The sequence below is a fragment of the Crinia signifera genome, chromosome 5 (assembly GCF_055691185.1).
Source record: "Crinia signifera chromosome 5, ASM5569118v1, whole genome shotgun sequence".
Lineage (NCBI taxonomy): Eukaryota > Metazoa > Chordata > Amphibia > Anura > Myobatrachidae > Crinia > Crinia signifera.
Genome location: NC_139221.1, coordinates 40,818,503 through 40,846,000, shown reverse-complemented (window position 1 = coordinate 40,846,000; position 27,498 = coordinate 40,818,503). Strand labels below are relative to the sequence as shown.

Genomic DNA, 27,498 nt, shown 5'->3' with positions numbered 1-27,498 from the left:
ACAACTTAGTCACACTGGCTTTTTAATTCCTTGCACTTCTACACCATTATTTTTGTTTAGCCTTATAAAATAATCTCCCCACTGCTGTAGCCTCCCCCCACTGCTGTAGCCTCCCCCCACTGCTGTAACCTCCCCCCACTGCTGTAACCTCCCCTCTCCCACCACTGATGTAACCCCCTACTGCTGTAACCCCCCCCCCCCCCACTGATGTAACCTCCCCTCTCCCACCACTGATGTAACCCCCCTACTGCTGTAACCCCCCTCCCACTGCTGTAACCTCCCCTCTCCCACCACTGATGTACCCTACCACTGCTGTAACCTTAGTAGTAACCGCCCCTCCCTCCCACCCACCGATGTAACCTCCCCCTTCCCTCCCACTGCTGTAACCTCCCCTTTCCCCCACTGTTGTAACCTACTCTCCCCCCACTGCTCTAACCTCCCCACCCTCCACTGCTGTAACCCCTCCACCACTGTAACCCCTCCCCCCACTACTGTAACCTCCCCTCCCTCCCACCGCTGTAACCTCCCCTCCCTCCCACTGCTGTAACCCCCTCCCTCCCACTATTGTAACCTCCCCTTTCCCCCACTGTTGTAACCTCTCCCCCCCACTTGTAAGTCCCCCCCTCACTGCAGTAACCACCTCCCCCCACAACTGCTGTAACCCCCTCCCCCACCACTGATGTAACCCCCTACTGCTGTAAACCCCCCTCCCACTGATGTAATCTCCCCCCCCCACTGCTGTAACTCCCTTCCCTCCCACTGCTGTAACCCCTCCACCACTGTAACCCCCCCACTGCTGTAACCCCCCTTTACCCCCACTACTGTAACCCCCCTCCCTCCCACTGCTGTAACACCCACTCTCCCCATTGCTGTAACCTCCCTCCCACTGCTGTAACCTCCCTCCCACTACTGTAATCCACCTCTCTCCACTGCTGTAACCCCTCTCCGACAGCTGCTATATTAAGTTAAAAACATCCTTTGAATACACTGTTTTATGTAAAAAAAATATATATATATAAATTTGGATACTTTTAAAATAGCAAACCCCCCCCTTCCCCAAAAAATCCAGCGTTCTATTGGCATACTGATAATCAGAGCATAGAATGGTGTGACATCAAAGCTTTCTTATTACCCAGTTATACACCGGGAGCCTTGGCGCTGCTTTATGTGCAATTTCTGGCCATGATTGGCTGCATGGCAGGCACTGGGGGTGGGAACAAGCATGCAGAGGGGCAGGGACTTCTCCAGATTGAGGATTGCTGGCAGATTGTCTTCAGACAACCACTTTTGGGCATTTCTGACTGGCCGTAGCCTGTTGTAAAAAAATGTTGGAATGCAGGTGGCAGGTTACCAGAAGGTGTAAACCGCTGTGATTGTAGAGTGAGATGCTTTGAATACCTGAGGATAGCCTAGGACTATACACCTTCAAATCATTTTTTGTCAAAGTGTTTTTGTGTGTTTGTTATTATTTGTAATCACACCATATAATTGCATTAGTACAATGACCGTATACTTTCATATTTTGTGACTGCATGCTAAATCTCTAAAGAGCTGCGTGGTGCATGCGTCCAACGGTGGCTCACATGGCCAATGGTCAGCGATGCTGGAATGTATTGGACATTCCCTGGAGCTGGTTATGCAGATGCGTAATGGTATGAGAGTGATGTATGGCAAGTGTATGAGTTCATATCCACTCCTGCTACAGAGACCACACTCTGAGGAAGATTCTGCACCTAGCTTGGGGCTGGTGGAAGTCTCAATGCTGCTTAAAGTGGATGACTCAGTCATTGCACATTGAGGTCCATAGTTGTAATTAGGGGAAGACCTTTAACTAGCATTAGCATAAAGTAGCAGATTCAGCTGTGGCAAGAAACACCAAAGTAGGTTTCTGCATAGAAGCAGCCCCATATACGCCTAATTTGTGCTCCATATTGAATGTCCCTAAAGGTGCGTACACACGGGGGAGATATATTGCTTAGTGTCTCCTTTTCATCAGCGACCAGAGATGGCGGTGCCGCAGAGGTTCTCAGCTGGTCGCAGGAGCAACCATATTCCCAGCGATTTCAGCCCCTATTGCAGCCGTGTGTACACGGCTTAACTCCCTTAACACCTAACTGGTGCAAGTTATACCCTCCCAGGAATAGGAGACCTACTGTATACTGGGGAAGCCATGAGGCTCTTCTCTGCCTCCCTCAGTTGTGATGAGCAGGATAATGAGGAATACGGAATCAGTGGATGGGAAGTTTTGGCTCCTCAGTAGTCTAAAACACTGTTCAATTCTACTGTAATATGCCATAGCCCATATAGATGCCAACATAGTGGCATACAAAGCCCATGTAAATGCCATCATAGTGACATGCAAAGCCCATGTAGATGCCACCATAGTAGCACGCAAAGCCCATGTAGATGCCACTATAGTGTCATACAAAGCTCATGTAGATAACACCATAGTGTCATACAAAGCCCATGTAGATGCCACCATAGTGGCATGCAAAGCCCATGTAGATGCCACCATAGTGTCATACAAAGCCCATGTAGATATTACCATAGTGGCATGCAAAGCCCATGTAGATGCCACCATAGTGGCATGCAAAGCCCATGTGGCATCTACATGAGCTTTGCATGACACTATGGTGGCATCTACATGAGCTTTGCATGACACTATGGTGGCATCTACATGGGCTTTGTGGCATGCAAAGCCCATGTAGATGCCACCATAGTGTCATGCAAAGCTCATGTAGATGCCACCATAGTGTCATGCAAAGCTCATGTAGATGCCACCATAGTGTCATGCAAAGCTCATGTAGATGCCACCATAGTGTTATACAAAGCCCGTGTAGATGCCACCATAGTGTCATACAAAGCCCATGTAGATGCCACCATAGTGTCATACAAAGCCCATGTAGATGCCATCTTAGGGGCATGCAAAGCTCTTGTAGATGCCACCATAGTGTCATACAAAGCTCATGTAGATGCCACCATAGTGGCATGCAAAGCTCATGTACAGTAGATGTCACCATAGTGTCATGCAAAGCCTATGGAGATGCCACCCTAGTGGCATGCAAAGCCATGCACTGAGCAACACAACCATGGGCACCTTGGTATTTTTGCAAGTGAACCTATCTTTCTATTGCAAGTGAGCATGTACATGTGTAACATAAACTTATCTAAAGCTGGACAACTCCCTTAAATAAAGTAGATTGCATGGAATTATATCTTAAAGTCATTTAATGATACAACTTATACTGTACATGCATTTATATTTAAATTGTATATTCATTTGTAACAGTCGTTCATACATACTCACATATACTGTATATCTATGGCATGGAAAAATTACTGATGTAATCTGTATTTTTAGCATAATACAGGAGCTTTGCTGATACCGATGTCCACTGGAGACAATGGTGGTAAGTAGATGGTTTTTTTTTGTTTTTATAATAAAAATTCAGAAAAGAATAAAAATGAAAGTTAAATTGTACAATAAAATCATCAACAAATTTGTCATTCAGGATGTTGATAATCGTAATACTGACACTTTTATTGTAGTCCAACACCAACGGTAACCTTAATTGCAGCCTAACCCTATTTTCATATATTGACATTCACACTGGTGTTGACACGCTGACTACAGCCCTAGATAACATGCGCGATCCGTCGCCCGTGGACTTAGCTCTCGCTGTAACTCCTATGTGACAGAACAGAAAGGTCTCACCCTCAGTAATAATATACACAATGAGGAGGTGATAATCTGCGCTGGCTGTGTGGGAGTGTTGAGGTGTCTCGTCATAGTGTAGCGCATTGTATCTCATCATAATCATATTTGTATTAACACTTATATTGTGTCATATCTTACCACTGTACACACTCCCACACAACCAGCCCGGACTATCACCTCCCTATTGTCCAACATGCACGATCCAGCTGGCCACATCCGAGTACTGGCAGCTTAATTCCAGGAATAGAATGGAAATATATTATTTTTGGGAATGGGTAGTAGGGTCAACTCAATGACGGTTGACCACTTAAGGTCGACAAGGCTTAGGTCAACACCAAAATAGGTCGACATGGCCGGAAGGTTGACACAAACATTAGGTTTACAGTCAAAAAGTTGACATGAATTTTTTATTGTTTTTTTTTTGTACCGAATGTCAACATAGTGGACATGGACACCGTCTAAATGTAGCGCGTCCGCTCGCCTTGCGTCGGGCACACTATTATATTCTCCCACCACGCCATAGTAGAGGGTGGGGTATGAAATTCAGCCTGTCGGCAAAAAAAAAAAAAACTGAGAAAATCATGTCGATCTTTTGACTGTTGACCTTCCCATTATCGACCTAATGCTTAGGACGACTTTCCATCCCTGATTACCTTAGCCAAATCGACCTATTTCAGGTGTCGACATTTAGTGGTTGACTTACTGTATGTTGACCTTCATAGGGTCGAACTTGTGACTGTATCCCATTATTTTTATAATTGTATGAGTTGATGTGTATTATTTGGATTACTAATACAAATCGTACTTCAAACCTCAATTGTTCGTTCTTCCACAGGATTGTCCCGTGCTCCGAAAAGTGACAGAATGACTTTGATCTTAAACTGCAGTGGGATCACATTTTTTGACTTTACTGGAGTGAATACACTTACTCAGGTAGTAGCGTCAGTTATTTACTACACGTGGTGAGCCAGTTGTTACTGTTAGCATAGAGTTTATTTATTAATAAAACACAGGGATTCGGTATGAAATACCGATGGTCAAAATCCCAACAGTCAAAATACCGAAAGCTATTGACTGACGGTCAAAATCCCAACAAGGTCAAAATCCTGACATGGTCAAAATACTGACGTTTAAAATCCCGACAAGGTCAAAATACCGACATATAGAATGTAGACATGGACACAGTTGGAAGTCAACCGCAGCCCCTCGCATAGCTCGCATCCCTCGCAATGCTTCAGGCACGGTGCCTCGCTGCGCTCAGCACACTATTTTATTCTCCCACCACGCCCTAGTGGATGGAAGGGCATGAAATACCGCCTGTCAGGACATGTCGGGTCAAAAAACTGTGAAAAAACCCATGTCGACCAAATGTCATGTAGACTTTTTTTTTACCTGTCTGCATTCTATATGTCGGGATTTTGACCTTGTCAGGATTTTAAATGTCTGTATTTTGACCTTGTCGGATTTTGACTGCATCCCAAACACAGGAAACACAGGGGTACTGAGACAAGGAATCACGTACACTGGATAAAATAAAGTCTGGTTCTTTACTTGCAGCAGGTAGACAGCATTCCAATAGCTTGGGAATTCACAAGTCACAATGCAGGCTCAATCAAAAGTTCCCTAGCGTGATGCCCACATTCCCCAGCCTATTTACCAGCCACTAAAAGGCACTGGGAACCCTGACCCTCTGTTCTGAACAAACATATAACATGAAACCACAGGTGCTGTTAATTAGTCAAACCACGATTCCCATCAGATTAAGAAAACCAGATTAATCAGATTAAGAAAAGTCTCTCTGCACATGTTACGCCTGCCCCACCTGCAGTGCACATAGTTTTGTCCATTAGAGAGTGAATTTGCATTTGCGAGTGAACCAGAATCAGGCCCATTGTGTGTTATCTCCCGCGCACACATGGGAGCCTCCTCTTCCGGTCCATGTGCCCCCTTATGCTGTTATATGTGTTTTGCAGATTGTCTTGGACCTACGAGAACATGGAAGTGATGTGCTATTCTCAGGCTGCAGTGGTACGTACAGCCCAATACATACTGGAAGAGAGGGGTCATTGTTCTCCTGTAATGTTATTATTGTCTGTTGCAGCATCTCTAATAAAAGCCCTTTGTTACTGTGACCCTGGCACAAAGCATCAGCATTTCTTCTCTGATGTCAAATCTGCACTTGATGCCATGAAGATGACAAAGGTGAGGCTGTGTCCCCTGCGTCCACATGTGTCACTGGATTATTGTGTCATCACACAAATGTTTGCCTGCATTGTATTGCTGCAGTAGCTTTTCTCTTCTGACGCATGTTCTACAGGTATTTATTGCTGTCTTTATTTCCATTGCAAATTTCCAGCATGCTGTCAGTCGCTCTTACTGACAGGTATGGGGTCATTTCAGGTACGCTTGATGAGCTACCATTTAATGAGGTTACTACATTGCTGATTCCACGGGGGAACCTCAAAATCGGCAATGTAGTGATCCCGTGGTATCAAATCCATGGTAGGAGTCTGTCCAAACAATATTGTTTAATAAACATTAGACATGATCCGTGTAAGTCACTGCTGTACAGCATAGTAACATCCTACCACTGGGCCTGACTACTAAGCAATGGGATCATTTTTTAAAGGGGTGGCATGATAGCAGGGCATCCACAGACTATTCTGGCCAACAGGCAGAGGGTTACCTATGAATGCCATACTGCACCAGATTAGTGCTTACCAGGCTGTCTAATGGTAGCCAATCCGCCAATACCCACTCCAGGCTTACATACAGCCTGCAGAGGCTTCTACCTCTGGATTGTCTGGTAGAGTAGAGCATTAGGTGCTGATTCTGAGTCACACGCACAGAGGCTGTAGTGGCAGAGCCTGGTTTACTGCCTTACGCTAATGCATGAATCCGTTCAGCTGATGTGGGAGTTGTGTGCCTGCAAGCGGAAACCACTGCTGCTGCCGGTTTTACAAAGACTGCCGCAGCCGGGATTACTGGTATCTGCACATGCATCAGCCCCAAGCTAGGGGCAAGAACTCTGTCTCATACAGACTTCCCTTCCCCTTACTCATGGCTCAGTATAACACAGATACACACCCTTGACACGCCCACAAGTCAGGGTGATTGTGAGTGATCATCACCTAGTTCACTCCCAGGAACACCTGTCATGGAAAGAGAGAGATCCGGCCAATCAGTATCCGATGCTGTATAACAGGCGTTTTCAACCTTTTTACCTTGCAGCACACTAAATAAGATTTTAAAATTGCCAAGGCACACCATGAGATCACCACAGGGCAAAACACATTGGCCCGCACAGGAAAAACAAACAAACCTATTGGGCCCCATATAAAAAAAAATCACACTGGTCCCCACAGGTAACAAAAATAAAATACATTGGCCCTTTACTTGAACAGAAGAGACCAGTAAATAACAGTTGAACTGGTGGTGGCTGTAAACTGGATTGGGCATCTCTAGATCTGGGGGCACACTTGAGAACAGCTCAAGGCGCACTAGTGTGCCATGGCACAGTGGTTGAAAAACAGTGCTGTATAAGATCTATGCAACTCATTCAGTCCCTAACAACAGCACCTGAGAGTGAGCCAGCCCTAAATGTCGGACATAAACTAATGACGATTTATGTGAAAGTCCGTACAAGAATTGCAATTCTATGCTGCATATTTATTTATCTGTGAGACTTACTAAGATACCGTCTGTGTTTACTTATTTAGTGCACTGGATCAAGTATGGAGGTACTGGACTCATCTGAAGCATAGAACCATGCAGTGCTTTAGTTCTGCAAATTCAGCCGGGATTAAATTGATATAGTGCTGAGTCTGGATTCCCCGCACTTCCGATGTGGCACACCTGGGTCCTCAGCACCCTCACCCTGCTGGCAGAATCCTCAGTCCTGCAGCTTTATTATAATCTACCTCAAAAACAGTGGTTGCCACTTCTCTGGTTTAGTTCCGGGTATTGAACCTGTTCTAAGCTCTTCATCTGCTGGAATGGAACCTCATACCTGGGACATGTTGTGTGCTTACACTCCACCTCTGCTTTATCCGGGCCTCGCTGCCATGTGGTCCTCTGCACCAGCTTGGCCTATGCCTCCGAGATCGGAGCATCTGTGCCCCCTCAGCCTTAACTGACTGCTTTGCCAGACCTGAACTGATATATGAACCGGGAACACGTTCCTCTTGCCTTAGGTCGTTAGGTTTCCAAACACTGGATAGACAGTATCTAGTAACACAGTCAATAGATCGACCCCATATGGTCAACATGGTCAAAAAGTAGACCGGTTAAAGGTCAGGTGGGTCTAATGCAGGGGTGTCCAAACTTTTTGCAACGAGGGCCAGATTTGGTGAAGTGTAAATGTGTGGGGGCCGACCATTCAGCCTGACATTTTTTGAATCATTAATCACATCAGAATGGCCCCCCACTCTGCCCCCATTCAATCTATGTCCCCCAGCCTGCCCCTTCACTGTATTTCCCCCAGCCTGCCCCCCATTCACTGTATGTCCCCCAGCCTGCCCCTCCTTCAATGTATGTCCCCCATTCACTATCTGTTCCCCACTCTGCACCCATTCACTCTGTCCCCCAGCCTGCCCCCCTTCTCTTAATGTCCATCAGTGCCTTCATTCATTGTATGTCCCCAAGCCTGACCCTCCTTCACTGTATGACTCCCATTCACTGTATGACCTCCATTCACTATGTACCCCATTCTGCCCCCATTCACTGTATGTCCCCCAGCCTGCCCGTGCTCCCCCTTCTCTGAATGGCCATCACTGCCTCCATTCACTGTATGTCCCACAGCCTGACCCTCCTTTACTGTATGTCCCCAACTCTGCCCCCTCCCTTCTCTGTATGCTCCCCAGCCCCTTGTGTGAGCCAGAGGCAGGAGAGGCAAAGCAGGCACTGCAAGGGCAGGAGATGCTTGGGCTCCCGCTGCTGCCCTCCTCCGCTCTGCATGTTATGGGAGCAAGCTTCCTCCTTGCTGCTCCCCTCCCCAAACACTGCTGTCACTGTGATTGTGGAGTAGGGTGATCTACAATTGCAGCAGCAGGGGTAGGACGCCAAACACATCTGACTGTGGCGGCCGGCACCTCCTCACTGCAGCAGACAGCAAGGTAAAGGTGTGCTCGCCGGGGCCCCACCTTTAGTGTTCTGTGCTGTGCTTACCACATCTGATGCTCTGTCCGCTTCCAGCTGGAGGCTGCGGGCCACTTGAAATGACAACACGGGCCGCATTTGGCCCCCGGCCTGACTTTGGACATGCCTGGTCTAATGTCAAAACTTTCAAAAAGTGGACAGTTTCAAAGGGTCAATATGACAGTGGTTGACACTTTTTTAATATAAGTTTTTTTTTTCCAACTATTGCTTCATTTACCATCCACGTCGACCGCTATTGGGAAGAATAACCAGGGCCGAGCACATCGGCAGTGGAGCAAGACGATCTAGAATATTACACCCTAAAAACTTGTGATGTCCTTTTCTGTGTCGGCCATGTTTATGATGACCTTTTCTACTTGTTGACCTTTTGACCCGGTTGGCCATTTGCTTGACCACATGGGGTCAACTAATTGCCTATCCACTTAGACAATCGGATGATCCACAATCCTTAACTTCATACCCGACCTCTGGACGAGGTCCTCCACCTTCTGACAGAGATTTCCTGGAATTGTTGGACAGCCGACTTGTGTGACCTCAAGGGTCGATCAGCCGAGAGATGGTGCCACAAGTGATCCGATGCTGTCACACAAGCATACAGCAGACGTCCCTACCTCAGGTTACACTGATCCATTTTATCGTACTGTCTCTCTTCACCATCTCCCCTCTAGAATGTAAGCTCTTATTGGCAAGGTCCTGCCAACATTAGGACTTGGGTCTACTAACCACCTACCTCATCTGTGCCTTGCCTTGTTTGACGCAGACATTTGTTTATATGACTATTGATTTGTTATGCTAATTGCCTCTAAATCTGCTGAATTATATACACATAGCTATTTTATGTATAGCGCATATATATATATATATATATATATATATATATATATATATATATATATATATTAGTTAATCTAAGATGATGTGTTGAAACGCTGAAGATGTAATATGTTATTATTATTTCATTATCTCAAGTGCTAATCCATACACAAATTGACTGGCTAGGGTGGTTCCAAGAACCACGAAATGGGGGTGCATTGTGAAATGCGTTTATTCATTTTGAACTTTTTAAGTGTCAACGTTGGCACTTAAAGGGTTAATGGTGTAAATTAGCATGCTTGTGGTTCCTATTCGCAAATATAATTGCGCTTACACCCCTACCCCCAAATTATTATTATTTTTTCAACCGTGCACATGCACCAAACGTTAAAACATTGGCAGCTGACATCCCACATGCATCGATGTGCAAGAATATGCCAATGCTGCCATCTGGAAATGTATTGAAATACCCGCCAGCACCCTCGCAGATCTCAGCATCTCAGCGGCCTTGCAGATCTCCAGAACTTGCAGTGGTCGCAGATCTCAGGACCTTCCAGAAGTTAAACATCTCAGTAAAGGGGTGTACACACGGAGCAAATTTTTGCTATTTTCTAAGCAATCTGACTAGATTGCTTAGAAAGTAAGCACAGATCTTTCCGTGTGTATGCTCCGAGAGATTAAATATCTCTTGCTAACTAAGTCAGTGCATGCAGTCAAAATCTAGTCAAATTGCTTAGCAAATGACTGCAAATCTCTCTGTGTGTGCAGAATGAGAGATACTGATCACAATCTCCCATTCTGAACCATTACCCTGACTTTTTTTGCTTAAGCAAAATTGCTTAGAAAAATCGCTTAGCACAAATCTCTGCATGTGTATGTGCTCCCCATGGGAGATCTTGACACCAGCAAAATTGCTTAGCAAAATAGTTCAGCAAAATTGCTTAGCACAGATCTCTACGTGTGTATGCCCCTTTACTCTGTGGTCACGAAGAATGGCCACGGGAACTGAGTCGCTTTACATACTATATTTATTGCATAGGAGACCTTAGATGTAGACTAAGACATGCCCCGAAAAATGTCACAAAATGTCTGCACTTCCCGTTACTTCCTCTATACGGTCCCTGACTGTCAATCACATCATGGATAAATCCTCACTGCAAGCTGCAGATCTCCTTTGCTGTTGTTGGAGGCCAGAGGGGCACAGCACTTACTTAACAGCTTATTTTTTATTTCATGTAAATAAAGTTTTTCAAAATAATGATGTTGTCATTTTACTTAGCGCAAACTTTCTACGGGGAGATTTAGCTCACACACTCTGCCGGGAGACTTGCTTATCACACACTCTGCCGGGGAGACTTGCTTATCACACACTCTGAGGGGAGACTTGCTTATCACACACTCTGAGGGGAGACTTGCTTATCACACACTCTGCCGGGGAGACTTGCTTATCACACACTCTGAGGGAAGACTTGCTTATCACACACTCTGAGGGGAGACTTGCTTATCACACACTCTGCCGGGGAGACTTGCTTATCACACACTCTGAGGGGAGACTTGTTTATCACACACTCTGCCGGGGAGACTTGCTTATCACACACTCTGAGGGAAGACTAAGCATACACTCTGTGGGGAGACTAAGCTCATACTCTCTGTGGGGAGACTTACTTAAGCAAGTCTCCCCGCAGAGAGTATGAGCTAAGTAAGTAAGGAAAATGTATATCTAGATATACTATATATTTAAAACAAAAAAAAAATGAGCACCCTAGTACTGCGACCTTTACTTGCAGGTACAAAATGGCTTGGTAAACATTTATGAGTGCAAAAATATAAGTGCAAAGAGAACACAAGAGGGAGGAAGATGTATGACGCAGTGATGGGGGGGGGTGAAAGAAGTCATAAATTGGCAATCCTATCAGCTCCAAACTGTCCCTTCAGAAACCCTTCATACACTTAACAGTTTGGAGCTGATAGGAGGGCCTAAAGCACTATCACTGATCCATACATCTTCCCCTCTGCTATGGCCATTCTATAGTTATCACGTGGACCTAATTATTTCAGGCCTAAGAACGTACATCCTTGAGGTAGGAAAATGTATATCTAGATATACTATATATTTAAAAAAAAAAAAAAAAGAGCACCCTAGTACTGCGACCTTTACTTGCCCTTCTATGTATATAAATAATTATATATAAAAAATGTGTACCAACTGGCCCAACTTTGGCTTCTCAACCTACATTGTGCAGAAACCTAACAACCTGAAAAGATACATACAAACATTGCTGTAGCAACAACAGGCCTAACTCAATTGCCTATAAACCCGATATTGTTCGGGTTGTGGGGTTGATGTGTTAGGATACTGAGCATGGTCATAGTTGTACTGGCCATATGCCACTTGTGTGTGGTCTTTTTGTGGTGCTTGGGTATTGGGAGGGATACGGCTAAACATACGCTCAAACAATGTCATCTGCCTCTCATGCATATCCGCTATTTGTGACATAAAAGAATCATGCATTTCTTTTTCAGATGCTAAAAAACGGGCAATTCTTGCATCTTCATGAGCATTCAAATCGCTATCCGCCTCACGTAGATGTTCCAGAATAATCGTTGTCATTGCTCTCACAGATTGTTCTGTTCTGTTTGGTTTCGGCTTCCTTTTGGGAACGTTATAGACTGTGTAGGGATAAAAAATGATTTGTTACACACTGATGATATATAAACTTTGCATAGTTTATCCAACACATGTTTGCGGCCTTCCGGCACATACACACTACCTATCCATTGCCCATTATGTTTTCAATCCTTTTTCAAAGATAGTTTAAAGGTATTGCGGTGTAATATTGTTCGAGGTTGCCATTCAAGTATCCACATATCCCACCATGTGTTAACATAAGTTTTGGTCTTACGTATGGACTACTGCAGCAACTATGACACAGCATGCTAGGATGTGTAGTACCAAAGGAGCTTGAAGTATGATAGTTTTGACACCACTACATAATGTTTGTGTATGTGCTTGTCTCTGTGCAAATTTAATACTTACTATTGGAGCGCAAAGTTGTGGGCTTGGGTGCCTGGGAAATCTCCGTCGACTTGGGTGCCTGTGAAGTCTCCGGCTGAGAAGCCTCTACCTCCTCATTTATGACAGCGCTGACGGAATCATCCTTCATGCTTGACTCTTCCAAACTGCAGTCTGATACGAGCAGTGGGGATGATGGTCCACATTGTGAGCTGGGGAGGCTGTGCTGTGTTTCGGCATGGTCCTCCTCTACTGACATCTGACTATTGGCACAGCTGGATGATGATAGTGCGATGGGATTAGTTAGGGCACTTTTGCCAAAGACACTGTAGCATAGCTCATAATATGGCCAATCAATACGTCCTACGCCACTTTTCTTACGATTATGGTCGTGTGTTTTCATAAATTGCTTTCGTAGTGCCTTTAATTTGTTCACCACTTGCTGCTGTGTTTTTTTTATGCCTCTGTCGGCCAGTATAAGGGATATGTTCTTGTAGACAAAGGTATCCTTTACTGTACCCGTCATCTGTCTTCTTATTTCTTCCTCTCCCCTAATATTAAGCAGCTCTCTTATCTCACTGTCTGTCCAACTATGGCTAGACATGGTTTGCTGTCCAAATACCTGCTGTGCCCAGCGTTGTAGGTAATGCTGTGATGGCTGCTTGGGCCCAGCGTCGCAGGGATTGTGGCTGTGATGGCTGCTTGTGCCCAGCGTAGGTAGGAGGCAATGTGCTGCAATGGCTACTTGTGCCCAGCGTGGCCAATGTGCTGCGATGGCTGCTTGTGCCCAGCGTGGCCAATGTGCTGCGATGGCTGCTTGTGCCCAGCGTAGGCAATGTGCTGCGATGGCTGCTTGTGGCCAGCGCCGGAGGAGCTGCTGCTGGGAAGCCTCCTCGTGGTCAGCGTCTCCCAGCGTCTTCCGGCGCGTCTCCAGCAGATGACATCATCTTCTGGTGCCCCTGAAGAACCAATTACCGGCCTCAGCGTGTTACCCGGATCTAAAACACGGGTAATGTGCATTTACACTGCGCACAGACCCGTGTCATTGCCGTGTTTTACCCTGGTAGATACCAGGGTAGAATTCCCTGGTCTCTCTACCCGTGTTTTGTGTAAAGGACACGTTCACACTGACAAAAAACCCGTGTCGGTGCGCGTCCTCGAGCAAAAACCCGGGTAGAATTTGCTAGTGGAAAAGGGGTATTACTTAGCACATACTCTCTGCGGGGAGATTTACTTAGCACATACTCTCTGCGGGGAGATTTACTTAGCACATACTCTCTGCGGGGAGACTTGCTTAGCACATACTCTCTGCGGGGAGACTTGCTTAGCACATACTCTCTGCGGGGAGACTTGCTTAGCACATACTCTCTGTGGGGAGACTTGCTTAGCACATACTCTGCGGGAAGACTTAGCACATACACGCTGCAGGGAGACTTAGCACATACACTCTGCGGGGAGACTGGCTTAGCACATACACTCAGCGGGGAGACTGGCTTAGCACATACACTCTGCGGGGAGACTTGCTTAGCACATACTCTCTGCGGGGAGACTTGCTTAGCACATACTCTCTGCGGGGAGACTTGCTTATCACACACTCTGCGGGGAGACTTAGCACCTACTCTCTGCGGGGAGACTTAGCACCTACTCTCTGTGGGGAGACATAGCACCTACTCTCTGTGGGGAGACTTGCTTATCACACACTCTGCGGGGAGACTTAGCACCTACTCTCTGTGAGGAGACTTAGCACATACTCTCTGTGGGGAGACTTAGCACATACTCTCTGCGGGGAGACTTACTTAGCACATACTCTCTGCGGGGAGACTTACTTAGCACATACTCTTTGCGGGGAGACTTACTTAGCACATACTCTCTGCGGGGAGATTTACTTAGCACATACTCTCTGCGGGGAGACTTGCTTAGCACATACTCTCTGCGGGGAGACTTGCTTAGCACATACTCTCTGCGGGGAGACTTGCTTAGCACATACTCTCTGCGGGGAGACTTGCTTAGCACATACTCTCTGTGGGGAGACTTGCTTAGCACATACTCTCTGCGGGAAGACTTAGCACATACACGCTGCAGGGAGACTTAGCACATACACTCTGCGGGGAGACTGGCTTAGCACATACACTCAGCGGGGAGACTGGCTTAGCACATACACTCTGCGGGGAGACTTGCTTAGCACATACTCTCTGCGGGGAGACTTGCTTAGCACATACTCTGCGGGGAGACTTGCTTATCACACACTCTGCGGGGAGACTTAGCACCTACTCTCTGCGGGGAGACTTAGCACCTACTCTCTGTGGGGAGACTTAGCACATACTCTCTGTGGGGAGACTTGCTTATCACACACTCTGCGGGGAGACTTAGCACCTACTTTCTGTGAGGAGACTTAGCACATACTCTCTGTGGGGAGACTTAGCACATACTCTCTGCGGGGAGACTTAGCACATACTCTCTGCGGGGAGACTTGCTTAGCACATACTCTCTGCGGGGAGACTTGCTTATCACACACTCTGCGGGGAGACTTAGCACATACTCTCTGCAGGGAGACTTAGCACATACTCTCTGCAGGGAGACTTGGAGACTGCAGGGAGACTTGCTTATCACACACTCTGCGGGGAGACTTGCTTATCACACACTCTGCGGGGAGACTTAGCACCTACTCTCTGTGGGGAGACTTAGCACATACTCTCTGCGGGGAGACTTAGCACATACTCTCTGCGGGGAGACTTGCTTATCACACAATCTGCGAGGAGACCTTGCTCATACACTCTGCGGGGAGACTTAGCACATACACTCTGCGGGGAGACTTAGCACATACACTCTGCGGGGAGATTTGCTTAATACATACTCTCTGCGGGGAGACTTGCTTAATACATACTCTTTATGGGGAGCCTTGTCAGCATGGGGCAGGTGGACACTGATGTCTTAGGCCAGCACGGGTAGCTTCCAGTGGATTGTTCGTCAGGCAAAAGCACAAGGAGACGCTGATGACGCTGCAAACGGATTCAGAAGTGACGCAACGTGGTTCATCTCCACGGCAATGGGAGATGTCTTATGCCATCTGGAGACTTCTTCCTTTTCTTCTGCCATTACCAATATTATTTTCAAGTACCCCCAACTGGTCTGCATTGTACCCCAGGCTGGTAACCACTGGATTAGGAGAGAGCTTTATGTTTACACTGCAATGTAGATTTATTTTGGAACATAGCCCACTCAAATCTAACTCTCTCTGCACCTTACATCTGCCCCGCCTGCAGTGCAACATGGTTTTGCCCATTTGTGAGCATTACAGTAAGTGGTGCTCTAGCTGCAGCTGCTGAGACTGGACACTAGAGAATTGTTCAGCAGTGATTCATTGATACTACATTGCCATTACCTATTGCTAACTAAGCTCCCATGATGTCCAGCATCTAGAAGCTGCATCTAGAGTGCACCTTACCCTAATGTTTACAAAGAAAATATTATTTTGTTTTTTCATGCTTACATATTAATACACTGAAGTTTATAAGTTAAATATATATAAAGATAGGTAGGGTATGGTAAGGCTGAGTGTGTGTGTGTGGGCATCCTTCAAGAGTTTGACCATTGGAATATACCATAGACGCCAAAACCATGGGTGCTCTGGGGCCCGAGCACCCATGGAAAGTGAGGAGCACCCACGGGCCACGGCCGGAGCTCACACGCTGCTCGCTATCGGGGATCCTTGCAGCGCCGCAGCTGGGTCCTGTCACGCTAGCAGTAGCACCAGCTGGAGTGTAACGGAGGCTAGGTGCCTTGATGTAAGGTCTTTGCATAGACGACAGAAGGGAGGGATGCAATTGGATAAAAGAAAACCAGTTTTAATAAAGATACTGCGATACAGAAGATGAACTGTGGCACAAAGGTAATACTGAAGATATGAAATAACCAGAGTCAATGATATATAAAACTTATTGTAAAGTTCGTAGTGGATGGATAACGAGGTTGAAAACTGAAGATGACTTGAAGTGTAGATTTGAAGAATAAACGTAAACTTGAATAGTTGATTTGAAGGATTTACTTGAAGAGATGATTGAATTGAAGATTGAATGAAAGATTGGATGATTGAATGATTGGACGATTGGAAGATTGGAAGGTTGATAGGATGAATCCGGGAAGTATTGCAGCAGGCCTGAGTAGCTGTGACCATGGAGAGTTGCAGTGGAAGTAACCGTCAGGTGAGGAAAAGGTGATCCCCTTTGGGGGACTAACCTTGTCTGGACCGTAGAGGCGGCAGCAGGGTTCTGCAGGTGGATGGTCTTCACAGCAGGCGAGCAGGAGTGGATTCAGTCTGGAGATAGCTGACAGGCAGCAGCGCTTTCAGTAGGAGTGGGAGTCAGATGCCTAGGGAAAGGACATCATTGTACTGACTGACTGTTTGGCCCAGCTGGTCAGTATTTAAAAGGAGAGCTGCACTGTAATTGGCTGAAGGTAATTGGTAGTGCAGCCAGGGAAGGCGACAGGTTTCAGAACCAGGAAGTGTGTGCAGTACACTCCAGGCAGCGTGTCCAGCAAGGCCCAGGCAGAGTTCACAGCATCATGGCGCCTCAGTGTGGGAGGCATGGGTGGCAGAAATGGTGGTCGTGACAGGTCCCAGCAGCGGATATACCGTCAGCAGTGGCGGGGTCCCAGCAGCGGATGGGAACTAGCAGCGGTATTAATACCCCTGCTAGTTCCCATCTTCCGCAGGGACCCTGCTGCTGACGGCATATCCATTGCTGGGACCCCGCAGCGACGCTGCCAGGACCCCCTCCCTGCCTCCATCCAGGACTGGGGGGGCACCCTTGAGCACCCACCAGCAAAAACGTAAATCGGCGCTTCTGGGATGTACCCAACCTGATAGACAGATACATAGAGCAGTAATGTCATGAGTTCAATTCCCAACATGCCCTCACTGTGTGGAGTTTCTATATTCTACCCATTCTTGTATGGGTTTTCAATGGGTAAACCGATTTCCTCTCACAATAAAAAAAATAGTTAGATTAATTGGCTATTGACACAAATTAACGCTAGTGTGTAAGTGTGTGTGTGTGCATGTGTTTAGGGGAGAATAGTTCTCATCTTCCATCAAATTCTATGTTTCTAAGTAAAACATAAATACACTTAAATTAGGGACACTAATAGGTAGAGTAATAAATGATCATGCACAACCAAGATAAACAATTCAAAGAGGTATTTAGGAATTAATATATTATTTTTGGTTTTACAGTACAGGTTGAGTATCCCTTATCCAAATATCTGTTATCCAAATAATTACGAAAACCATACATTCCAAAAAGTGAAATTTTTTGTTGTTGTTGTTGCTAAAAATGTACTGGGGACATCTGCAACAGCACTACTGAGGACATGATATGTAACTGGCACTACTGAGGACATGATATGTAACTGGCACTACTGGGGACATATGTAACTGGCACTACTGAGGACATGATATGTAACTGGCACTACTGAGGACATGATATGTAACTGGCACTACTGGGGACATCTGTAACAGCACTACTGAGGACATGATATGTAACTGGCACTACTGAGGACATGATATGTAACTGGCACTACTGGGGACATCTGTAACAGCACTACTGAGGACATGATATGTAACTGGCACTACTGGGGACATCTGTAACAGCACTACTGAGGACATGATATGTAACTGGCACTACTGGGGACATCTGCAACAGCACTACTGAGGACATGATATGTAACTGGCACTACTGAGGACATGATATGTAACTGGCACTACTGGGGACATATGTAACTGGCACTACTGAGGACATGATATGTAACTGGCACTACTGAGGACATGATATGTAACTGGCACTACTGGGGACATCTGTAACAGCACTACTGAGGACATGATATGTAACTGGCACTACTGAGGACATGATATGTAACTATCACTACTGGGGACATCTGTAACAGCACTACTGAGGACATGATATGTAACTGGCACTACTGGGGACATCTGTAACAGCACTACTGAGGACATGATATGTAACTGGCACTACTGGGGACATCTGTAACAGCACTACTGAGGACATTATATGTAACTGGCACTACTGAGGACATGATATGTATTGGCACTACTGGGGACATCTGTAACAGCACTAATGAGGATATGATATGTAGCTGGCACTACTGGGTACATCTGTAACAGCACTACTGAGGACATGATATGTAACTGGCACTACTGGGGACATCTGTAACAGCACTACTGAGAATATGATATGTAGCTGGCACTACTGGGTACATCTGTAATAGCACTACTGAGGACATTATATGTAACAGCACTACTGGGGACATCTGTAACAGCACTACTGAGGACATTATATGTAACTGGCACTACTGAGGACATGATATGTATTGGCACTACTGGGGACATCTGTAACAGCACTAATGAGGATATGATATGTAGCTGGCACTACTGGGTACATCTGTAACAGCACTACTGAGGACATGATATGTAACTGGCACTACTGGGGACATCTGTAACAGCACTACTGAGAATATGATATGTAGCTGGCACTACTGGGTACATCTGTAACAGCACTACTGAGGACATTATATGTAACAGCACTACTGAGGACATGATATGTAACTGGCACTAAATATGTGCAAGACAATGATTACTTGGCATTCAAATTCAGTGCCTGAGAAACTTTGGGTACTTGTTTCCTAGCACGGCGCCCATCGCATACCATGCCATAAGATATGCGATGGTATGCGATGCGATATTCGGAAAAATGACCCGGAATGTACAATTAAATATCGCATAGCATTGCATGCCAGCAAATGGCATGCGATGCGATTTTTAATTGTACAACCCTGATGGGTGCTACAATGTTAAATGCACCCCCATTGTCCATGCCACCCCCACTATCAACGCCAACCCGAACCGTGGCGAGCGCAGCGAGCCCGCGTGGGGCGGCGGTATGCGTCCTCCGACCTTTTCATAACCCCACTATCCACGTCGGCGTGGAGTTGTTTTTAGTTAGTGTGCCGAGCGCAGCGGGCCACCGAGCCCGAAGCGTGGCGAGCGCAGCGAGCCCCGCAAGGGGATGCGGAATACATGTTAAGTAATCCGCGTCCTTAACATGTATTGCTTAACATGTATTCCGCGTCCCCTCGCGGGGCTCGCTGCGCTCGCCACACAATTAGTGATCACCTGCTCACTAATCTGATCGCCATTGAACCAATTAGTTATCCCACCCATACCCTGTTTGGATGCTACAGACCACTATCGGGACATTCACCGCATTACTGGTTGAGGTTTAAGATTGGTCCTGTATCAAAAACATCCTTAAGGACCGATCCCTCCAGCGACACCCGGGAAACTATTCCATTCTGGACTGCATTCCATCGGGACTATCTTCATTGGATCAGTGCAGGTCATATAACTTAGGTCCATCCACCACCTTTGGTCCTTCCAATTATTTGCCCACCCAGTCATTCATATGATCATTTTTATATGTGCTTTTTATTGAGTTATTGTTTTATTGTATAATAAATTGTTATCTTATAAAACTATTGGCTGTTTCTCACTGCTAGCGCTGCTTAAAAACCTTTTTCTGCGAATACTCGCAGCCTAGAGAACAGGTACTTTAAGCACCACCCACCGCCCTGACGAACACCTGCCACCAGCATCCCCTCGGTAGTATGCACGGGGATGTGTACACAAACATAACTCCTCTCACTGACCATTGAATGATTTCTGCAGCCTTCAGTCTGAAAAGTAAGTAAATACCTTTCAGATGACCGCTGCGGTCAGAATTCATCAGCCACTTGCCAGCATGAGTTATTACAGTGTTAAGCCTGCCCCCAATGGGAGTCCGGGGATGGGCTTAAGGGTGGTTTCACACGCTCCAGCTGACCCTGGGCGGCTAAAGCCGTGCCGTACACAGTAGTTAAAAATGGACAGGATTGTGTCCATTCACACGGGGCGGTCACACCCGGCCGCCCGATTGCAGCCGGATGTCACCACTGGAAAGGACGGCTGCTGGGCTGTGGCCATCCCGACCATTGTAAACTTCTGTGTACGGCCTGGCTTCTTGGCTGTGCGGGGTTTTGCCGCCCGGCATCAGCCAGAGTGTGTGAAACTGCCCTAACACTGTACTGGTTTATGCTGACTCCCAGGTGCCACAAGGCACCCGATGCTCTGGCAATCCCTGGGATCTATCCAGCACATTCATTTATTACATGTATGTATATATGTGCTCTCCCCCCTGCACTCTTTGTTAGGTGCTGCAGCTGCCTCTGCTATTGGTACATGTCCATGTACACATGCAGAGAAGGTGTGACTGTGGGTTCTGCCATAAATGACAATGTCTAGGTTGACAGTCACTATTTCGATCACTAATGGTTGACACCTAAGAATGGTCGACATAAACTAGGTCGATGTTGACACCTAAGAATGGTCAACATATACTAGCTTGACATTGACAGAAGGTCAACACAAGCAAGAGGTCTTCTGTTAATTTCGGCCTAGTGTATGTTCTTAGGTGTTGACCGACTCACTGTCAACCGTTAGTGGTCGACCTAGACAGATACCGCAACTGCGTCACTCTTCAGAAATGAATGATTTTAGAAAACAAATGATTTGCACACTTGAGTACTTATGTCTTGAAAATGAAATAAAGTCCTAGTAATCTGATGTACACGATTGCAGCAACACCCGTCCTAGATCAACATACTGTAAATGCCATAGAGACAAACATGTTAGTTATGTTAGGGAATTAGAGTTCCATCTAGTGGTGTAACAGAGTATTGCATAGAACATTAAGGGGCCTTTTGTTATTTAGCCCAGCTCGGAGTACTGCAGGGCATCAGGTATGGTCTTAAAGGTACCATAAGCAAATATCACCAATGTAGTCATGGGCTTTCTAGGGATATTGATCAATGGGTCGACACTGACAAATAGTCGACACTGAAAAGGTCATCAGAGAAACAGTTTAGTTTTTGTGTCAATGTTGACACATGTTGACAAGACCCCAATTAGTGTTGTTCATACCCTCACATGGCTTGCTTTGTTTGCCATGCTTCAGGCATGGTGCCTTGCTCCAGTACAGCTGCACTTGGCACTCTTTACCATTCCCCAAAAATCTTGAAAAACACATGTTGGCCTTTTCATGTGTTGACCATGAAAAGGCCAACGATGTCACTAATGTAGGCGCAGCTGTGAATTAATGCACCAAATGCTGCAGCCGCCTGTCAATGTACATACCAAGACTTCCAGTGGTGGCCCTGCAGATCCCAGCAACCATGGACAGGCAGGCAGTGACGGTCGCAGATCCTGTGATAATCTGAGTCACCTTATGGGCACAACCAATACTGGAAAAAACTTTAAGCGCTGATTGTTATTTTCTGCACTGCAGCTGTTTCCCAAAAAGGGGAATTACCAGACCCCTTGTAGACAAAAACAAGCAACACCAAACAAACTGGAACAGCGCTGTGCAAAATAATATATTTATTAAAAATATTTAAACATATGGCCAACAACACAGACAAGACAAACACACATATAAAATGAGTGAATACTAAATTTCAATCGCTCCTATTAGGGTAAGTAGTATGTATGCTTAAACGTTACACGGTCAGATGCATGCACACTTCATTCATACCCACTTATCTAAAAAATAAAGACTCGGACAACTGAATTTGGTGTGAAAGGGGTCGGCTTTTTATTTATTTGAAGAGGAAGGCCTATTTATAGCTAACTCTCCAATAAAAGGTCCCTTCCTCTAAGCTAAGGTGGCGGTGAGAAGAATGGTTTAAAATATGAACAAAATTTATGCAAAAATAAAAATAATTGAAAATAAGACTGCCCGGATGGTCAAGGACCGACCATCTGCCACTATCCTTGGCCACCTTAAAAATTACCGGGCCAACTTCCCTTCAATGGTCAGGGATCGACCATCTGCCACTATCCCTGACCACGACACAACTCGTAAGGGCAGAGCTGATCACTCCAAACCCTTACGGGGATAAAAATTGGGCCAACTGCCCCATGATGATTCATATAGATACGACAGCCAATTATAAAGTGGCATGCGGGCCCACCTGGACCGGTGATGCCCATATTCGAGAACTGATATACATGCCTTGCCTCTTATATGACTAAATTATCCTTCAACCAATACTTTCAAATATAATCAAAAATATAACCGTTCTGAACCGGCCACCAATAAAGCCGACACAACAATTCAAATCTAAAAACCCAACCACTTAGGGCGGGAGGGTGGGCAACGAATCAGACTGAAAAGAGAGAGAACCTTCTAGAGCCAGGCATATATTGTATGTAAGATCCCTCCCCTGATGTTCCATCAGCCAATCAAATCATTACTCCCCTCACACAGCGCTCCTCCCCTTAAAAGCACAACCCCCAGATGCCAGTGTCTATGATTCCATGTCACTTGCCCATGCCGGTAAGTTTATGTCGCTTCGGATAAACTAGTTATCCTCTGCAATCCTTGATAAGACATCATCCATAACCGTTTAGTAAGTTATTTGTAAGTCCTCCACTCTATGTGCACATATTAGTGGTAACCATACCTCCCAACTGTCACTATTACAGCGGGACAGTCCGGATTTTCGGGTCCTGTCCCGCTGTCCCAACCGTGGCAGGCATTGTCCCGCTGCGGGGGGTGGCAGTTGGGAGACCCCCCCAATCTAATAGAATAGACGCTGTGCGCATGCGCACAGCGTCTATTCTCGTATAAAAATGAGGTCGCGGCTAATTAGCGTAAGCCACGCCCTCATTTGCATACGCCCGCCCCCTTTTCGGGGGCTTTGCCACGCGAGTGTCCCTATTTCTTCGGCACGAAAGTTGGGAGGTATGGTGGTAACAAGGCTTGGTTAAAGCTCATAAAAACATTAGGGGTCCGGGCCGGCTTCCAGTAACTGATGAGTGCTCCGACTGCTGGTGCTGTCCGTAATTGTGCGGTCTTTTCAGAGCACTCTCACCAATATCTGTCCTGTGTATCAGCCAGCAACAGTCCCTGTGGCCCTCTACGTGTTTCTCCGCCATCTAAATAATCGGCGGCTTCCTCAGGAAATGGCCTATTAAACAGCAATGCAAGTGTGCACGTCCTGGTCCACAGAGGCTGCAGCGGTATCGCAGGACTGGTCCTCGTCTCCTCGCTGATCTCACAGCGTGTGGACACTGATGCTCTTTTGCTGGCAAGTGAGCTGCACACATAACTTACAAAGGACTTACTGAATGTGACTGTGCGCACTGGAATTTCGCTACATATAATATATAGACTGCAGGGCCCCACGACGTTATCAGGAACACACACGGCACTGCAGCGTATTAATAAGGAAATGTTTTATTTGCCCCGACAGGCCGTTTCGGAGATAACACCCCATTCTCAAGAGGATGAAAGCAATATATATATATATATGTATTCATGTCTATTCAATTAATGTGTTTTCATATTTTAATTAAAAAAAGAAATAGCATCTTACTTTTCCATTTTTGCGCTGCCCTGGCTTTACACAGTGTACACTGTAGTGACTATGCTCCTCCTCTCTGCATTCCTCCTTTTGTCCCCTGCTGGCTGGCTCCCCCGGAACGGCTCCTCCCTGCATACCGCACGCAGTGCTAATACTGAGACCCTGCACAGCCGCCCCACAGGTTCTCATAAGAAGACTCATCTGCTGTTGGTGCCTGGAGCAGAGAGCAGCAGTACAGCACCGTCAATATGATGACTGGCTGCTAGTGCTTCCTGTCAAGGCACTGCGGAGCGTGGTTACCATCCCATCTGCGGTGGATATGAGGGGGGGGGGGTTCTTTCAGACAGGGGGGCACAGGGGTATTTACCCCCTGCACACCACTTAATCCTGCTATGGACATCGCACCCTTGTTTGGTGCAAGGTTTCTCCGCACCCTAGGCCATACCTCCCAACTTTTGAAATTCACAAATCAGCACCTGCCTTGGGTGTGTGCTGCCCGAAAAGGGGGTGGAGGGAAGGGATGAGTGGGCACGGTCCCAGGTAGACAGGGCATGACCTAGTGCCGTGACCACCATTTTTATCATTTTTGGGGGCATGCCCAGTTCTCCCCTAGCAACTGGGCAGTCCCCGGTTCCCTCAGTGCAGTCCCTCCCTTCCCTCCCTGCACTGAAGAGATGCCGTGTGCTTGGTGATTTGCACATGCACTATAGAGGTGTCCTGGGGAGCGCGGCACAGTCACCATGTTTCTGGAGACCTCTGCATGCACAGTAGGCTTTGGCACAGTGCCAGAATCTACTGCACTGCCAGAGAGGAGGGGGCCCAATCGGAGCCTGTACAGGGGCCCCTTCCTCTCTTAGTGCTCCCCTGTGGAGACAGCTGCAGTATATTCCCCAGTAGATGTAGCTTCACAGTGGCAGTAGAAAATAATAACATCATACCTCCCAACTTTCAAATAGACGGAGGAGGGACAGATGGATGCGCGCCGGAGGCGTGACCTAATTAAAGGGGGCGTGGCCTATACTCACGGCTCTCCCGTGAGGGCACGCCCCTGTTTTGACGCTATGGGGGCATGACCAAGAGGCTCTGTGAGCCCCTAGCCATGCCCCCAGCCACCTGGCTGCGGGAATAGATGCTGTGCGCAAGCGCACAACGTTTATTCCCTGCTGAAAACCGGGACATTCCCGAGGTAATCGGGACTGTTGGGAGGTATGATTAACATTACAGAATGTGATTCATATACAATACAGGAAATGACTGGACAGATGTTACCATGTGAAAGGAAATTAAAACAAGACAAAATTAATTAAGTCCAAATCAATGCTGTACATCAGGCATGCTTACAGTACACGCCCCTCTGTAACTGCCAGTGTACCTCAGTTGTCATGGGAAACAGTGTGTAGGAATTTTTGATGTACACTCAGAGATAAAAAGAATGCAATTTGTGGGAATGAACAGGTACATATTATGTCCCCTTATGTATGTACATCATTATTTTTCTTTTTATTTCTGTAAACAAAAACATGTAGATGCTTAACTGAATAACACTCCAAACTGCTGCTCGGTGCAACCCTACACAATAGTTAAGAAGTTCAGTTTGGATCATATATTGCGGCTCAGCTAATACGGAACAGTGCATGACTTCCATTGCTACCTTTAAATCTATAAACTATAGGAAAGAGTTTATACATTGCTCTATTATCACACTGGGGCAGATTTATTAAGTATCTTGTAATTTGCCCCACTGTCCCGAGTACTGTACCTTTACTGAGCCAAATGCAATATTTATTTACAGTACCTCCCCACTGTATACTTGCCAACTTTCTGGCTGCCTTCTCCGGGATAGGGCAGCCAGCTCAGTAAGGCAGGGGGTGGGGCCCTCGCCGGGACTAGAAAGGGCCAGTTCAGGGGCGGAGCCACGGAAGGGCTGACCGGTTTGGGGGCATGGCTAGAGTGATTGCATCATTTCAGCTACGCCACCGCTGTCCAATGCGGGTATTTCAGGCATTGCACTGCAGGGGTGGGGCTAAAATGCAGCGATAGTGTAATTTGACTCATGGGGACCCCCCACCTACTGAGGGGTGGTTCGCGGGAGATGGCGGGCTCTGAAGGAGGGTTGCCCCCCTTTCCGTCGGGGCTGGGAGGGAGACCTGATTTCCGGGACCCTTCTGGCCATTCCGGGAGAGTGCAACCCTGCCCCACTGTATAGTGCTGAAGAACTAGGGGTAAATTTACTAAGATGGGAGTTCTTATGGTACTATAGTGAGTACGCTGATACCCCCACTATCCATGTCAGCATGGAGTTGATTTTATATAGTGTGGCGAGCAGACGCGGAAAACGAAGCAAATAGCTTAGTGGGCGCCCAACTAACATATAAGTACCGTTCTTATTTATTTAGCACATTCTAGAAGATTATACATAGAAACTGCTGGTTGCTATGGACAGCACCCCATCTTTAATAGAACTTCCATCTCAGTAAAATAAATTACGCCAAGCACCTAAAACACACAAAATAAAATAAAAATAAAATTGAAGTGCAATACATACTCATATCCAGAAGATGTCACTGTTGCAGAGTCGGTCCACTGAGAGGTGTGTTCCAAACAGATCATGCGACTGCAAAATCATGACCATCAGCTTTGCAGACCACTGGAATGTCATAAACAAATTGAAATGAATAATAAATATAAAATGGTCAATATCTGGTATAAATGAGTAATTCTCTGGGTGTTCCATCTACCCTTTTGTGCTCATAACGAGTTTAGCTTCCACAAGCTTTATTAAAGTGCATCCCCTGCTTGGGGTAATAAGATAAAAGTGTTACAGCCTGCTGAACAAACACGGGGCTTGTAAATAACAGTAGAAGTGTGGATTAGCTGTGATTTCGTGTTGTATTGCCTTGGGAACATCTCTATTTAGGTGTATGTTTTGTTTTTGTCCTTTGTTTTGTTCATAATATGCCCCCGAGCAAATATTTGTGATTTGTATGTATACTGACACAAATCTCTCCTGGGAGGCCGCACGAATGTGCTCAGATTTACAATTAGTTGTCCAGAAGGATACACCTTATGTTGTTTCAGTCTTCCTCCGTATATCCCCATCTTAGCTCAATAAATAATTTGGTTATCATCAGAAAATGATCACATTAATGTTTGTCTGTCCATATGGTGAGTAGTACGGCAAATGTGTGCTAACACAACATCTAAAATGAGACATAAATAACAAAAAAAATAGCTGAACAACTCTCAGCGGGATATCGTCTACTAAAGACTTCTACCCATTGCTAGAATTATCCTCAGAGCCGATTGTGCTTTTGTGTATTTACCA

At 46.2% G+C, this 27,498-nt stretch overlaps 2 protein-coding genes across 3 annotated transcripts in view; one reads left to right on the top strand and one right to left on the bottom strand.

Moving 5' to 3' along the window:
* SLC26A7 (solute carrier family 26 member 7) overlaps window positions 1–10,946 on the top strand; it is a 94,007-nt gene extending 83,061 nt beyond the window's left edge. For both annotated transcript variants that reach the window (XM_083187075.1, XM_083187074.1), the window contains 5 exons: window positions 3,362–3,410; window positions 4,554–4,651; window positions 5,692–5,746; window positions 5,820–5,920; window positions 7,438–10,946. In XM_083187075.1, the coding sequence (XP_083043201.1) occupies window positions 3,362–3,410; window positions 4,554–4,651; window positions 5,692–5,746; window positions 5,820–5,920; window positions 7,438–7,482 (348 nt within the window). In that variant the 3' untranslated portion in view covers window positions 7,483–10,946. The remainder of the gene's footprint in view (window positions 1–3,361; window positions 3,411–4,553; window positions 4,652–5,691; window positions 5,747–5,819; window positions 5,921–7,437) is intronic.
* A 455-nt stretch (window positions 10,947–11,401) lies between these two features.
* Window positions 11,402–13,880, bottom strand: LOC146080140 (uncharacterized). Its single transcript, XM_083187073.1, has 2 exons — window positions 12,726–13,880; window positions 11,402–12,358 (listed from the first exon to the last, which is right to left on the bottom strand). Exons 1-2 carry the CDS (start codon window positions 13,303–13,305, stop codon window positions 11,985–11,987), a joined length of 954 nt encoding a protein of 317 aa, XP_083043199.1. The 5' UTR covers window positions 13,306–13,880; the 3' UTR covers window positions 11,402–11,984.
* Between the last annotated feature and the right edge of the window lie 13,618 nt (window positions 13,881–27,498).

Excerpts from the sequence above, each read along its gene's own strand:
- LOC146080140 (XM_083187073.1), bottom strand. The coding sequence starts at position 13,305 with ATGTCTAGCCATAGTTGGACAGACAGTGAGATAAGAGAGCTGCTTAAT. Across the intron at positions 12,359-12,725 it reads CACAACTTTGCGCTCCAATA|TCTATAACGTTCCCAAAAGG; the intron begins GTAAGTATTAAA and ends ATCCCTACACAG.